The sequence below is a fragment of the Coptis chinensis genome, chromosome 1 (genome assembly GCF_015680905.1).
Source record: "Coptis chinensis isolate HL-2020 chromosome 1, ASM1568090v1, whole genome shotgun sequence".
Classification (NCBI taxonomy): Eukaryota; Viridiplantae; Streptophyta; class Magnoliopsida; order Ranunculales; family Ranunculaceae; genus Coptis; species Coptis chinensis.
The window spans coordinates 40,472,347-40,489,980 of record NC_141456.1 but is presented as its reverse complement, the minus strand read 5'-3'; the positions used below and the strand labels follow the sequence as shown (position 1 = coordinate 40,489,980).

Genomic DNA, 17,634 nt, shown 5'->3' with positions numbered 1-17,634 from the left:
ATTCTGAAGCCATTTGTGATTCCTTCCCAGATGAACATTTGTACTCCATTTTCTCCTCTCCATGGTACGCGGATATCGTTAACTACCTAGTTACTGAGGAAGTTCTTTCCTCTTGGATAAAAAGTTCTTATCTACTGTAAAATATTATTTCTAGGATAACCCCTACCTCTTCAAGTATTGTTCCGACCAACTCATTCGTCGTTGCATTCCCGACTGGGAACACACCAACGTGTTATCCTTTTCTCATGAACAATCTTGCGGTGTCCATTTTAGTGGGAAGAAAACTGCGGCCAAAGTTTTACAATGTGGTTTTTACGGGCCTACCCTTTTTCGCAATGCGCACAAACATTGCAAAGCTTGTATTCGTTGTCAACACCTAGGTCGTATTACCCAACGCAATATAATGCCCCTAAATCCCATTTTAATTGTGGAAATTTTTTATGTTTGGGGCATTGATTTTATGGGACCCTTCCCTATTTCTCATGGTTTTCTCTACATTCTAGTCGTTGTGAACTATGTGTCCAAATGGATTGAAGCACTCGCATGTCGCTCAAATGATCATAAGACTGTCATAAAATTTGTAAAAGAAAATATTTTCTCTTATTTTGGTGTCCCCAAAGCTATCATCAGTGATGGGGGTACACATTTTTGTAATAATTTTTTTGGGTTTTTAATGAAGAAATATGGAGTTACTCACAAAGTTGCTACCCATACTCCGTATCACCCACAGATGAGTGGCCAAATGGAAGTCTCCAACAAAGAGATAAAGTCCATTCTGGAGAAAACTGTCAATCCCTCAAGGAAAGACTAGTCTCTCCGCTTATCGGATGCCTTGTAGGCATACCGAACGGCCTTTAAGACACCTATAAGGATGTCTCCTTACCGCATCATTTTTGGAAAACCTTGTCATCTGCCGGTTGAACTTGATCATCGTGCTCTATGGGCCATCAAAAGCCTCAATTATAATATCAACGCGGCAGGCGATAAGCAAAAACTGCAATTAAATGAGCTTGAGGAGATTCAGAGTGATGCATATGATCTCTCAAAATCCTACAAAGCTAATATGAAAAGAGTGCACGACAAGCACATTTTGCATAAAGATTTCAAAATTGGCCAAAAAGTTTTACTTTACAACTCCAGATTACACATTTTTCCTGGTAAATTGAAAACACGATAGTCTAGTCCTTTCATTGTGTCAGCTGTGACCCATTATGGGACAATCTCTTTGCTTAATCCACAAGATAATAGCGAATTTCAAGTAAATGGCCAATGCCTCAAACATTACCACGAGTTACGCTCTCCAACTGTTGAACAGACTCTTCTTCAGGATCTGATCTACATAGACTAGATGTTTCATTTGGCGTACTCAATCTTATTTTTCTGTAGAGGGTACGTCATTTTGGTAGCCGGACCATCTTCTATTTTATGATCTCAAAATTACTTTGAAGTGTGTGGTTTCAAGCGCCGGAGCCGTAGTCCACAAAAACTCTATTTCAGAACTGAGTATAAATGTCTTCTGAAATGTGAGCAAACATTCCTACTGGTAAACGATGGGTTCCAAAAATTTCACCCTCTTCTTTCTACTCTTTTCTACTCTCTTCCTGCCCACGTTCAAATTGTCATTTGGACAAAGTCTCACCCCTCTCGAATTGGACAAGGTCATAGTACTTTTGCTCATCAACAACGTGCGCACAGAATGGGGTGGTGCATGCATTATCAAACCCCTAACTGCCCTGGTCTTCAGCCGCTTGGTGAAGGTGCTTATTATAACGTGTGCACTTGTTTGACACCAGTAGCTCGAGATCAACTTCGCCAGGTCGTTCCTCCCACAGGTTGGGATTCATCTTGAGGATCTGACGTTAAAAGACTCACCTTGTGTATATGTATATATTGATGTCTTTTAAAATTCCCCTTGCATTAACACTGTGCACAAAGAGATTCGTGTTCAACCTCGGATGTTGCCTACTTGGGACACGGGCAATTGATTCCACCAGGTCAACCCCTAGATGTTGGTTACTTTGAGTTCCCTTTCGGGCAGTTTGAGGCTAACCATATGTAATAATGGTAATATTATTAGACCGTAGCGCGCACGGTCGAGGATGGTATTGTCCTGCACCCTAGGCCCCCAAAACATAATGGTGAAGCCACAGTTTGGCTGGATTAGGTTCGTTCCAAAGCCGACATGACAGTTGCCTGAGAGTTTAGATGGAGAGTCTTCTGACCATCCAGTGTTGTTCACATTAATCTCCCTTGTATAGAAATAAAACCACATATATATATAACAAAAAAAAACCCTCATTGTTTATAAATAAAACATCCTTCCTTTTTTTCAGAAATTCCTTTGTCCTTTAAGCATGCCACCTCTAATTGGATGGCACTTTTCATGCCGATCATTTTGGCAACTCATTTATCCAATTTGGAGTCCAAACGAGTCATGTGTGCATTTACATTTTTCAGGTTTGATTTGGGCTTGGGCCCGACCAAATCTCATAATTCTCAGCCCATTTATAACCCGAGACACCTCACCACGTGTCACTATTCCCTCATTTCTTCTCCCGCAGAAACTGGATCTCGCTCCCCTCCATTTGAGTCTCGCACGAGACAGCCCCCAATTCAATTCCAGTCTTGGACGAGACCACCACAACCCCAGTTCAAATTCTGTTCCACCACCAACTTCAAATTCTTCCTCTAATCTCAAAACAGTTGCCATCCTCTTCCTCAGATCACCAAATGGCCGAAAACATGCGAATTTCAGTTGAAAGGAATTTTGGATCACTCTTTGAAAATGGGATGTTTTCCCCATTTTTTTATACTAAAATTCAATCTCGAGGTTGGGAGTATCTGTTGTATGCCAATGGTAGTCTCTATTCGACGGATTTGGTGTTGAAGTTCTACAACAATGGCGATTTTAATGGCAACCATTTTTGGGTCACCATCGACGACGTGCCCCGCCAAGTCACACCCGCCTTGATCTCTGGGATCACTGGCATACCTCTGGTCGACCATGTGCTGACTCAGCAGCATTCCATGTATCCATGGACTTACGACCTAATGCTCGACATGCTAGTCAAAGGAGATTATAATATTGATGGGAAATGCGCTTATCAACGTTCTCTGCGTCAAAACCAACTTGCAGTGACTCAATGGCTGGGTCAGAATGTCATTGGCACCTCTAAGCCATCTGACATTAACAAGATATTTCTCCACCTACTCTGGGACCTCCAGGAGCAAAAGGGAAACTTCTTCATTGTGACCTTTCTATTCGACATCATTACTCATGCCACACTCAGGTCAGCTCCTCTTGTCGTTCTTGTCACGCAAGTTATGATCAATTTGGGTTTCCTGTCTACTATACCTTTAGTTCCTATACTGCAATATGAGAATATGCATGTTTTCAAGAAATGCGTACAATTCCCATGGGGACCCACAGCACGCATGACAACGGAACACGATAACGTTACTCCACCTCCCCCATCCCTTCCACATTTTTTTGATGAGGCTGCTATGAGCCAGATGAGCTGTTCTATAGATTCCCTACGCACTTCCACGGATGCATTTCAGGATCAGCGTAGTACTCCCCATAACCAATTCTAGTGAATGCTCATGGCAAACCAGCACCAGTTTCAAGACTAGGTGGTGCATACTCTAGGCGATATCCAGAAGCAGTTAGTCTTCATGGGAGCTCATCATGTACGTCGTCGCAGGAATCGTGGTTCTTCTTTAGCAGCCCCTGAGGATTCTCAGTAGACGTTTTATTTTCCTGGACTTGTATTTTATTTATGTTGGATATTTTATTTACGTTTTTCCATTTTAATTTTCTACCTAAGTATGTCTTATATTTCCTACATTTTCCACAAAATTCTGCCTTGTCAAGTATTATATTAGATCTTATATATCTCCAATATCTATTTCAAAAAAAAACAAAAAAACAAATATAAAAATTAAATAATATAACAGTTGACGCCACACATAACAGTGAGTTTTATCGTCAACTAACAATCTACAACGGTCAGAAAACCGCCACCACAACGATCAGGAAACGGCTCTATTTCCTTTCTATAAATAGAAAGTTCACCACATCCTTCACATTCACTCCTTTCCTCTTCTCCTCTACTCTTTTTCTTTAATTCAAATTACGCTTTTTAAGTTCTTACCAATCTTCAGCTTCATGGATGCACTTGAAAAGTTCGAGCAACAGCAAATTGAATATACTACTCACGTCTTCATGCTCGTTAGTTTTATTATCGTAATATTGTTGATGTGGCATATAGTCATATCTAATATCTAGATATGTATTTTTTCCGTTGTCATTATAGTGTGTTTTCACATCCCTGTACGTTGTTACAACTTATTGTGAGATCCTATTTACGTATTCCTTGTTCTTCTACTTACGCTACGTCTAGCGAAAAAAAAAAAAAAAAAAAAAAAAGGAATAGATTAGGTAAAGTGCACCACTCCTTGTAATCGCGTGCCCTATTCGTTCCCCTCCACACTACATCAATTTTTGTGGTTTGCTTAATTGATTTATGAAGTACGTTCGTTGCTTCTCCAAAGACAAAGACATGGTAGCTCATTTGGACGCTTCTAAAAAGAGAAAGTGGAGCGAAGTTTGGCAGGCCATGGCGTGACGCCAAAGAATGGCACTTCGATAGAGATGAAGTTAGAATGGACATAACCCTAATTCTTAATTAGGGTAGTGTAAGTTTATGTACATATTTGTTGTTTTAGTTCTTGATGTGCCCTTTCCCTTTTGTTTTTGTATATTATATGTTGTGTTAGCATAATTTTCTATTGCAGATATCAGCTCTATTTTTGCTCAAGCCTCTCAAGTATATTCTTTCTTCATCTCTTGACACTTTGAGGGCACAGCACCCTTCTGTTTGGGGGTAGTTAGAACCTTTCGAAAAAATTAAGCATTTTTAGGTTGTATATAGCTTTATTTACTGTCTAAATAAGCATATTTAGTGACAAAGTCTTGTTTCCTTTTCTGTGATGAATAATTACCTAGAAATCTCACCCTAGCATTAGAATTAGGATTTGTTCTTAGAAACTTAAGTTAATACGTATGCAATAGTTTTTACATCTTTTCATGAGCATTCATGCACTGACTGTCATTGAATGTACATAGCAGTAAGTTTCTGGGAGCCACGGTTAGACAACTTAATTTCTATATCCTATGAGAATATAACCAAAAAGCCTCAACATGTGTGATATATGAGTAATGACACAGAGGAGTAACTTTTCCGAATAGAGAGGTTAACGCGTCTACTGACTTGATCACTACCCGAATCCTAGGCGAGAATTTAGGCCTTCTTTGGATCGACATAGCCAAAAATCCATACCTGTACAAATTTTACCACTAGTCACCCCACTGAACCCTTTAGCAGACTTTTCATTTTCACCAAAAAGTCCTTACCCATCTATTAACCACAAATAAATAATCCCACCTAGATGATGAGTATGAGAAATAGGATGAAGTGTGGGAAAATGAAGATAAAAACCTATCACAAATCAAAATCAGTTACTTGCTTCAGAAAGAAAAGAAAAAGAAAAATAGAAATATGTTTCCAAAAATCAAAAGAAAAATCAAAGTTAGAATTTTTCCCAAAATCAAATCAAAAGGGAATACAAAAGCTTAAAAGAGCTAAGTATGGAAACTCATGTTAGAAGCAGGAAAGAAAATAAGGATTTCTCTAGTGTAAATATCTTGAATACCTTATTCTCTCATACTTATCCTTTTTTTAATTTTCCATTCCATTTTCTTCAACACTACCACCTATGCCCCATAACACCTAATAAAGACCTCTAGCTCAATTAGGAGTAGGATGGTGTGATAATAAGTAGTAGATGTGAATTCTCGATCTCGCCAAGTAATCCTCCGACTGTCAGAACAAAAGTATGTGAGGAAATGTGTTAAACTATCATTTTCTACTGCATTAACAATGGAGTTAACAAAACTTAAGTGAAAAAATATGAGAGAATTTGTGTTGAACAAGACACATATGAAACTGCGGAGAACCTACTAATTAATTAATAAGGACGCTTTATCCAAAGGATCCATAACTCTAAACTTTCGTTTATACACTTAACTTTGAAAAGCCCACTATTACATGAATGCTCACATATAGATGTTTTGATTATTGTATGTATATTAACTTGAATTTCTAAGGAATTAATCTTCGTTCCCCCGCTAGTGAGATGTATAGATATCTGAGATTAATTAAGGGAACAAGCCTTTGTTACTGAGTTATTGTAGTATAGATGAAGTTTGTGAGTATCTTCTCTGAAAAACTCTCATGAGGTTATAACTCGTCCACTAGGGAACTCCTAGTGGTTTAAGGCCTTGTTGCATACGGTCAATGCAACCGCACTCTGCGAAATGAGACTTAGTTTAGGACAACACATTTTTGGCCACTTATCATTTTAATGTCTCTTCTTTGCTTGAGGACAAGCAAAATGCTGTTTGGGGGTGGTGTGATAAGCACCCAAAAATGTAAAACCCCGTAGAGACATAGCATTTTGGTTAATTATGTGTTTAATAATCATGAAATAATTATATGAGGTATTTAGTTTTTAGTCCTAATTATAATAGCAATATTAGGCTTTGATACATTTATACTTGAAAATTAGACTTTAGTCCAACTTTTGGTAGTCAAACTCGTTGATTGCCTTGTATTTTCTTAATACATAGAATACCCTTACACGTGTGTCTCACGTGCAAACCATAAATTTTGGTTTTAGGCTTGCTACGTGGCAAACATCTAACGCGTGTAGATCTACCAAAGCACCACCGTTGATTTCCACTTTCGTGTATCTCAAAAAGGTGGCCAGAAATAATGAGGGAAAACATTTCCTCTCCCTCACTTGTGCTCTCTCTCACTCAACTTACACTCGTCATCTCTCTTACTCTAACCCTAACCTCTCTCCACTGAACCATAATTCACACTCATTTCAACTTATTCTTCTCAGTCGAACCCAAACTTGAACCATAATTCTAACTCATTTCAACCATAATTCTTCTCAGTTCTCTCATTTTCATTTAACCCTTAAAGATCTGACCTTTACCATCAAAGGTCGTTTGGGGTGGAATATTTGTGATTGTTTGAGGTGACCATTTGAGGTGATTGCGTTGATCTGGGAATTTTCTTCAAGGGACCATTATTGTTTTACATCGTTGATCGAAGAAGTTCTACGTAAGTGTTATTGCATGTGTTTGAAGTTTGCTTACTGTAAATTTTAGGACCAAGGTCTAATTTTTCATTATGTTCTAGTACTATAAACTAAATTACTAGTATAAAGTGATACCTAACCCTAACTTTACTGAAAATTTGGGCTTTTGTTTGCCTATTATCTAATTGTCTATTTTTCGTTAAATGTTTTTGTCACAGCCCGAATTTCTAAACAATAACAAAGTGAATATTTGAAATATAAATATCTCAAACATCACTAGGTTCACTTGTTTAAAACCCAGGCTATGACGGAGAATACTACACATACAAACCCTAATATCCATGTCATAAAAGAAACAACTTAAATAACAATAATCCCAACAATTATCCGCAATCTCTTTATTAAGATAACATCCTTCCAAATAAAACATCAAAACAAACTCTCCAAATAAAATTCATCACTACCATGTCCTTATGCCATGAAAAAATAAACTACGTTATTACATTCTTCCAACCAAGAAAATCAAACCTAAAAGAAAACTAACGGACCGCTCCAGGCACGAATCCCAATCACACGCCACGGTTCCACTGCCTTCCACCTATGTTCCTAAGAACACACCCACGTTGCCAAAAACAAAGCAAACATGGGTCAGCAAATTGAATTTGCTGGTATGAGTAGACTAAACACATATAAACATTTCAAATTCTTACTTATCCCACTAACACTTTAAATCTATCATAACCTAACCATTCTCAGCTTGGAAGGCATGGGTAGTTAAAGTCATCTCAAACGGCATAGTTTCTTCCCAAGCAAAACTTCCATTTTATTAACCTCCATTTTATTAACTCATTCTAATAACTCCCTTTTAATATCTAAATAATTAAATTACACTTACCGATATCCGCATTTTGTATAAGGGGAGGACCGTCCCCTCCACAAAATATTATTAAGTCCTACCCTCCCGCAAAAGAAAGTTAGAACTTGTATATATAATGGATGTAGTTATTCTATATGTATTTAAAGGTAAACCCAAGCACGCTCGTATAAACAAATCAATTTCTCTTGTCAATTACTCGATTACTTTTCTTATACACCCACCCTTTAGTACCTACTCCACGATTTGCACTCCACACATTTGCCAAATCACACATTTCTGTGTGCCTCTCTCAGTCTCTCCCACCAAATACCACAATATCATAGCCATCTCTGGGCTTTCATACACATATTTCACAGCCTCTTTGGGCACAAAACTTCTCAGGTCATTCATGGCACATTCAATGAATACCTTAGGTCATTCCCGCCACATTCAAGGAATACCTATCATATCACTAACGGGCCATTCATGGCACATTCAATGAATGCCCTGGGTCATTCCTGCCACATTCAAGGAATACCCAATCCTACATTCCCGTACATTCAAGGAATACAACTAACCCGCAAGGCGAATACCTTAGTTCCTCTTTAGGGCAGTCCAAACCATCGGTCATTCATGGCACATTCAATGAATAATTTTATATAACACTAATGGGCCATTTATGGCACATTCAATAAATGCCCACCTAACATATGACATCATCGGTCATAAAACTTCGGCCCAAAACTTGAAGTGGAGAGTTCTAAAAGGGTGCGGTAAGTTTTGTTTACGCATTATTGTATTTTATTGAATAGATTATTTGAGAACGTAGGAATATCTTGATTCAATAAATTTTGGTTTTGGCGTTATTAATTTCATGAATGTATAAGGGTCATAACGCGTTGTGTGGTAAAAAGGCGAAAAATCACAAAGCAGTAAATACACGCACACAAGTATATTTATAAAAGTCTTAGCCTAAAATCAAACACGTTAATAGTCCTAGACTTATCCTATTAGACCGAATTGTAATTTTAGGAAAAGTCAAATTTTCGGTCAATCGGTCAAAGTCAACCCTGGTCAATCAACTCGGTCAAAGTCAAATCAACAACTCTGGTCAACCCGGCCTAAACTCCAAAAACCCAAAAGCCCAAATCCTAAGGCCCATAGTCTAACTTAAGCCCAAAAACTAAAAATCCAACAGTTAAAACATAAGCCCATCGCCAAATCGTGAAACACTGTTCATCTCCTTCCCTCATTCAACTTCTACAGCCCCTCCACCACCGATGTAGCCACCACCGGCCACCCATCAGTAAAACAAACCCAGCGGTTTGGTTCAGGGAGAAAAACCCTATCTACCCATATCAACAAAGCATGATTCTGTTATACTGAAAAAAAACGACCGACGCCATTAAAGCTCTCTCAGAGCTTCCACAGGTATCGCTCGGCACCACTGAGCCACCTCCACTCAACACACAACCCTCAACACCTTACCCCATATCCTCCATGTTCAATTCCAACCATAAACTCACAACAAAACTAATCAAAACATTAATCCAAACGATCCAGAGACAGAACGGTTTGGTGCTGATTTGGGCGCCATTAGGAGCTTCAGCATGAGCCACCTCCACTCAACACACAACCCTCAACACCTTACCCCATATCCTCCATGTTCAATTCCAACCATAAACTCACAACAAAACTAATCAAAACATTAATCCAAACGATCCAGAGACAGAACGGTTTGGTGCTGATTTAAAGCCATTAGAGCTTCAAAGCTGACCCACCTCCACTCAACACACAACCCTTCTAACATCAATTATCACCCTCACAGTTTCAAATCTCCAATTCAATCAACAGTCCATACCAACTTGATCTACATCACCACCTTAATCCAAAACCCAATAGAATCGGCTTACCCAACTCCAACAGGACAAGCTTATATCCAACGTATATCAACAATTAAATTTGATTCAACATCGTCTTTTTATTACTTAAGTTTGTTTACACAGTACCCAGACTAAGTCGATCACAGTAGCAACTAACGAACAGTATGTAGAATAAACAGTATTTAGAATAACACTGACGAATAATTGAACAGAAAGAAATTTACAGATTAGCAGATATCAAACAGTAAAGTTTTTTTTTTCACAGACTTGGAAATATTGGTTCTGTGAAAGATAAAATATCTACTCACCGTTATAATCCGAACAGCTCCCCGAAATCGAAAACCTCCAAAGACTGAAGTCGACAACGATCTTTCTTGTTCAAACCCCTTTTTTTCTCTCAGTAAAACTCTCACCTTTTTTTTTTCTTTCCTAAAAACTCTACGTGAGAAACCCTTATTTTCTAGTTTTTCAAACCTCTCCGAAAAACCAGGGTTTTAAACCTATCTACTTACTTACGGGCTTTTTTTTCAAAACTACTGGATATCCTATTTCTATTTTCTATTTACATTATTATTATTATTAATATTTATATTATTATAGAAAAAACAAATAAAAAGACGGGGTGTTATAGTTTTGGTGTAGTATGGCTTCTCCTTTACAGGGTGTGAAGGAATTTGTGGTTCATTATGGTGGTTCGTTGTTGGGGCATAACTACCCCAAGGAAGCTTAAGAGAACAAATTACAAGGGTAGGAAGAAATTAGAAATGCAAATTGATGGTGATGAGTTATGTATGCTTGATGTTAACAAAGATGTAAGGAAGTTGGTTGGTGGAGTTGACTCTTTCGAGATTGCTTATTTGATTGAAGGCCGAGTTCATGTGTAGGATATCATAAGATGCACACCTATTACATATGTGGGATGAGTTAAAGCCTGAAAAAGACAAAAAGTATCACTTATTTGTCTCCCCAGCCCCAAAAGCCACAAAGTTTACTAGAAGCCCTCTTATTATCATCACTTCAAGCAGTAACACTCTCCCAACAATTAAGTCTACACCAAAACTACCTAGTACACCTAATAAATCAATAAATTTTCATGATAGTGTTAGAAGGTCACCCAGATTCACTAAAAGCTGCTCAAATGTCCTCACACTACCCAGTACACCTACTAAAGCAAAAAAAGTTCAAGAAAGTTGTAGAAGATCACCCAGATTAATTCAAAGTTGCTCAAATGTCCCTACAACACTACCCACTACATCTCAAAATCCCAAAAAACTAGTTAAAACTACACATGTTCCCACAGTAGCAATGGCACCTATAAGAAGGTCCATGAGACATAATAGAGAACCATTGGTACTTGAAATTTCTAATAATAAGGGTGACAATGTTATGAAGGGGCCTGAAGAAGTGATTGCTCAATCTAAGCTAGGTGACCTAGATAGTGATGGTGTGTTGAAGGCATCTGAGAACATTGAGCAGTCTCAGCTAGATGAGTTGGAACATGACTTTTGTACTCAAAATATTCATGAATACATGGAGGCATTGAAACATGCAGATGATCATGAAGTGCATGATGTTGGAGATGTGGAATTGGATGGTGTTCCTGATGTGGAATTGGATGGTGTTCCTAATGTGGAATTGAATGATGTAACAATGGATAAAGTGTTAAATGGTGACATTGACAATGACTCTGACAATGACTATTATTATGGTGAAAAGTTTGGTCCCACTATTGGAGGGAGAAATGAAGCTGACAATGCATTTAACTATGAATCTGATGATGAGGATGAGGAGAAGAATAATTGAAAGGTTCTGTGTTAGGCAATGTAGTTAGGGAAACAAAGAACATATATGAAGCAGAAGAAATGGAAAAGGTTTCAGACCCACCAGTTATAAATGAACTATGTGACTTGAGGCCCAAAATGATTTGGCCTGCCTTAAAAGATTGCAGAGATTTCTTCAAGTTCAAGCCAATTAAGCAGAAGTTCAATTTTAGGCAACATAGAAATGACAAGGTCAGATACGTTTTGTTATGCAAGGATGAGGAATGTAAATGGACTATAACATCCACTATCGCAAGGGATGGTCACACTTTCATTTTGAAAAAATACAATGATGAACACACTTGTGAAGCAAATGAGAAAAACGAGTATTGTCAGGCCACATCACCTTGGGTTGCCAAACATTTTCAAGATAAGGTGAGAGATCATCCAAATTACAAGCCAAAAGATCTTGAAGCTGATATGTTTAGCAAATTTGGTGTTAAAATCTCATATTAGACTGCTTGCAGTGCCAAAACACTTATTCTTGAAAAATCGAATGGAAATTATGAGGAAGGGTTTGCTCTTGTACCAGAATTGTGTAGGCAAATAAAGAAAGACAATCCAGGGAGCATTGCTAAGTGGTCTAAGAAAAATGGGACTGATGAGTTCATAGGTGTTGTGATAGCATTTAAGGCTTCTTTGGATAGGTGGTTGAATGGGTGTAGACCAGTAATTGGTCTTGATGGGTGTTTCTTTAAAGGAAAATATGGTGGATGTTGTTTAACTGTTATAGGGTTGGGTGTCATGAATGGTATATTTCCTCTTGGGATTTACATTTGTAAAGGTGAGAATAAAGCTACTTGGATGCAATTATTAAGTCAGCTAAAGCCATTTCTGATTCAGCATAAGGATCCTTTAACTTTCATCTCAGACAGACAAAAGGGATTAATACCAGTTGTGGCACATTACTTCCCAGATTCAAATCACATGTATGAACTTAATTACTTCCCAGCTGTGGCACATTACTTCCCTTATTCACTATGCTTGATTAATACTAAACTATAACTTCTTGTTGCAGATTTTGTTTCAGGCAGATGTACAAGAATTTTAAAAAGACTTTTAGTGGTGAATTATGGGAAAATTTAGCTTGGGGAGCAACCAGAGCATACAAGTTACCAGAGCTTAGAAAGATTTTGGGACTTATTCTTAAGACTGACAAGGCTGCTTTAGATTGGTTAGACATAGAGGATAGGCACACATGGGCTAGGGCACACTTTGATTCGACATCAAAGTGTGATGAGCTTACAAATAACTTCAGTGAGTCTTTCAATTCATGGATATTATAGTATAGAGATAAACCATTGATTCAATTTGTAGACAAGTATAACCTAGCTCTATTGCACATCATGTATGATAGAAGGATGTTGTCTATGGAGTTACCATAAGAGGGTTTAGTGCCTAATATTAAGTTTATGATAGAAAAAAGAGAGCAGAGATATATGAGGTACAAGGTATCTGGTGTGTCAGACACTGCTTTTTTGGTTATGAACACCCAGACTGGTACAAAGTATGTTGTGGATATTGTGAAGAAGACATGCACCTGCATTGAGTGGCAAATGTCAGAGTGCCATGTGTACATGCTGTTGCAGTTATCAGGGAAAGAAGAGAGCCATGGATAAGGTACTTTAGTTATTTGCAGTGTTATCATGTATTTAGTTATCAAGTGCAATCATCCTTTGATATTTGCAGTGTTAGATAAGGTAACTTATTGACTGAGACTTGTCTGCTCTGCCAATGTTAGATATGTGAGTCCATACTTCAGTGTTCAAGCATTAAGGGAGTATGCAAATTACTTGTATCCAATTGATAACAAAGAGGACTAGGATCCAATAGTAAGTTTATTACTTGTATCAAATTTAATCTTTTAACAATATTAACTTATTAAATTAGTATAAATTGGTTTCTAAAGTGTTTTCTGGTTTTTTTTTCAGGTTGCATTCAAAGACTTGGTTGAACCTCCTGAGCTCTCAGTACAACTAGGCAGACCTAGGAAGCAAAGAATTAGAGATGAAGATGAAGCACCAACAAGCAATAAAATCATTAGAAAATGTAAGAAGTGTGGTAAGGAACGCCACAACAGCACCACATGTGAAGCAAGGAAGCAAGCAAACTACAAGAAAAGAAACAAAGAAAAGGTATTAAACTATTTATTAAACAATGTAATGTGCTCATGTTTTTTCTAATTATCGAATATAATGCTTAAATTTGAAGGTGCCCCAGTGGATGATGGAGTTGAAGTGCAGCAATCACAAACAACTCAAGTGCAGCAACCACTTGAGTTTCCAGTACAGCAGCAGGAAGCACCAACACAACAAGATGGAGCAAGTGGAGGGACTAGCAGGGGTAGAGGTGGAAAGGGAGAAGCACCCCTATCACCACCACAAGGTAGAGGTGGTAGGGGTAGAGGAGAAGCACCACCAGTGCAGTAGGCACCAGCAACACCACCACCACAAGGTAGAGGTAGGGGAGGCAGTAAGAGAACAAAAGGAGCACCAATGCAGTAAGTACCACTAGTGCAGCAGGCACCACCAGCACAGCAGGCACCACCACCACAAGGTAGAGGCAGGGGAGGCAGTATAAGGCAAAGAGGACCCATAGAAACCAATGGATGCAGGACAAGGGCTATGTATCATTTGATGTTTGGTGAAGACTCACCTTCAACTCAACGACCTAGGGAGCATCTTAGTCAGACACAATAAATAGTTGGTCAGTTGGTACTTTTTATCACTCAAAATGGGCATCATAGCCAGACACAATGAGGCATATTTTGTTATGTTTTGGATATTCTAGTTCACTTTTGTGATTCTGTTGAATTGATATTGTTATAGTGAACTTGCTTGGTTCTATTTTAGTTATGTCTTGATGGGGTACGTGGACTTGTTTTGTTAGTGAATGAGACTTGTGTTTGCTTCTGTGATGCAATGTTATGGTTTTGCTGCTACAGTTGTGGTGTTGCTACTATAGTATATGTGACAGAATTTAAAGTTTATTTATTAGAATACTTAAGAGGGAAGATCACCCTTACAGGACATAAGTACACACACCACACTTAGAATCACTTGGGATATTCAACAACACAACAACACTCAGCCTCACACACATGACAATTGAACACAAGTTTGGTATTCATATATGTAGGTAGCATTGGTTTAGTTGTAGTTAGTCTCTCCTTTTTACCACATCCAACCCAATCACAATGGAGCCACAATTCAACAACCTTGTTTGATTCATTGACATGTTTTACCAAATTCATGACTCCTCTGCATGGATTAAGGTCATTATCTATAACCCTTCTACATCTCTTGTGCAGGTATGGGCTTTGTGGAGCTGTGGCCTTCTTGGTAACATAGTTGATAGATCTGTTTATAGAAAATAAAATTAGATAAGTTATAAACTTTGACACAAGTTATATATTACCTTATAGACTTTGAGCCCTACTGTAAGTAGGTTAATTAGGTTTTAGTCCTACTTTCTGCCATTACCAATTGAATTAGCTAGTAAGGTTTGAAGAATGTATACCTCTAGTAAGGTTTGAAGAATGTATGCCTTCTTGTGCAGTGAAGATATGTTCTAAAGAAGTAGTAGAGAAGATGACTTCTACCTCTCCATTTATAAAGGAAAAGAGTATGTACCAGTGGGTTGTAACGGCTCTATTTTTTTTTACCGTTGGATTTTTTAGATCAAGTTGGTTGAAAATTGTGACAAGTGTCCATTTATGCTCAATTTTTATGACCGTTGGGTTTCAAGCCTAACTTATGGTTTGCACCTTTTTGAGATACGCGAAAGTGGAAATCAATGATGGTGCTTCGGTAGATCTACACGTGTTAGATGTTTGCCACGTAGCAAGCCTAAAACCAAAATTTATGGTTTGCACGTGAGACACACGTGTAAGGGTATTCTAGGTATTAAGCAAAATACAAGGTAGTCAACGAGTTTGACTACCAAAAGTTGGACTAAAGTCTAATTTTCAAGTATAAATGTATTAAAGCCTAATATCGCTATTATAAGTAGGACTAAAACCTAAATACCCCTAATTATATTTTCGTATTTTTCCAGGTTTTCACAGTTAACGTGAATATGATGATAAAACCTGCATCAAAGCACGGGAATATTGTGCATACTTGAAGTCTTTCCACTCAGCCTCAGTGAAGCCCAACAAAGCCTGACTAAAGCCGAAGATTCCAATGGGGCAAACCAGTGCAAAACAGGATCACGTGCAAAGAAGCAGCAAACTTCCGAAGCTCATATCTTTTAAACTGGACTCCGATTTCAGGAAGTGAAGTGCTAGAACGACCAGGGCGACGAGCTCTACACAAAGACAGAAAGTTGTAAAAACGCCAACATCCCGGGCTGCCACTGGACACAGCATGTGGGTCCACTCTGTGGGCCCACAAGAAGTGATGAGTCATCACGCATGGACAAGTGGCAAGTTATGGACACTTTTGTGACACCTTGCAAGACAAGACAAAACAATAAATGTTTGACTAGACTTGTGGGTAGGAAAAGTGTGCTAACTTTTGGCATGGTTTGGTGGAAAAAGACAAGCTTAGAGAAAAAGTGGGAAGGCTTCACGTGAGAGGACTTGATATATATTTGGGATTTTTGGAGAAAAGGGGCATTCCATTTTCGCTATTTTACATTTCATGCATTGTATTTTTCTCTTTTAACCTTTCATACCAGTGTTGATACAGGAAGTCTTTAACTTCTAATAAGATCTGTTTTCTTCAAGTAAAATTTTCAGTTCTTGATTTGCTTCTTCTTTACTTTTTCATTTTATACATCAAAGACATAAAATCCATCCAATGACTATGAGCTAAAATCCTCCCAAGGGGAGGGTTAGTGATGCTCATGTGAGGATCAAACTGCATTTTAGTAGTCCAAAATAACTACTAAGGAAAATAGGTTTTGTTGTACATCCAGTCCCAAAATGACTGAGTCTGATCAAGTTTGGAGTGCTGATACTCCAGATCAGTCTCATGCGAGACCCAGTTAACACTAGGTCAAGTCTCATGCAAGATCCTATGGTAGCCGTCAGCCCACTAGTTTGCCCAGCTGGTGTATAATTGAATCAGGAGTTAAAATAATATTCCAGAGATGGAATGTTAATTCAACCCCTCATGCTAGCAAGATTAACTCAGAGATGAGTACATCTTACTAGGGATCGATACTCGACGCCATTCCGGGTTTGTCTATGAGCTCAAGACGGATTAGAGATGTAGTGATAAGGTGCTTTAAAAGTTTGTAACTGATCTTGCATGATTATGATTGACCCTCTTCCTATATCTCTCTCTATCTAGTTTACTAAGAAATTAATCCTTGTAGTTCTACATTAACTTGCATTCCAAGTTTTAATTGAGAATATCTTTAGCAACATATCAAATAACCAAAAATCCTACTCACTAATTCCCTTGAAGTTGTAAATTCCAATTGTGAACTTTAGCCTAGTCCTTAGGTTTGGACGATCCCTTACTCGATCTATGTTATCAATCCACGTGAGTAAGGTAACTTGACTAGTCGGACGTTTTATGAACTTTGGACTCAAAAATAACAAACCTATAAAAAGTCTGATTATCAGCTAAGCCTGCAGATATGAAGGGTCCAGTCTAGGTGCCATGTCCAGAGAACATGCCCAGCTGGTCCATAGAGGCATTGTGATGCTAAGCATTCCATCGAGCTGGATGTCTCACTACACAAATCGATCTAACGAGACCACAGATGAGGAGGATCAGATAATGTCATGTGGACTATTTATGAGGGTCCACACACTTACTGACATTAACAAGATTACAAGATGACCAACATGGAAAACTCGTTCAGCATGCATACGAGGTACTAAAACTTTATTCAATATGTACAATAATGCAACTATATTTTCCATGTTATTGGAAAGTCTTGACATGATGTT

The 17,634-nt window shown here is 38.2% G+C and overlaps 1 protein-coding gene across 1 annotated transcript; it reads left to right on the top strand.

Annotated features, from left to right (window-relative positions):
- Nucleotides 1-11,771: 11,771 nt before the first annotated feature.
- On the top strand, nucleotides 11,772-13,015 carry LOC147523999 (uncharacterized). Its single transcript, XM_086573252.1, has 3 exons — nucleotides 11,772-12,104; nucleotides 12,186-12,658; nucleotides 12,748-13,015. The coding sequence occupies exons 1-3, from the start codon at nucleotides 11,772-11,774 to the stop codon at nucleotides 13,013-13,015; spliced, it is 1,074 nt and encodes a 357-aa protein (XP_086429378.1).
- The last annotated feature ends 4,619 nt before the right edge of the window (nucleotides 13,016-17,634 follow it).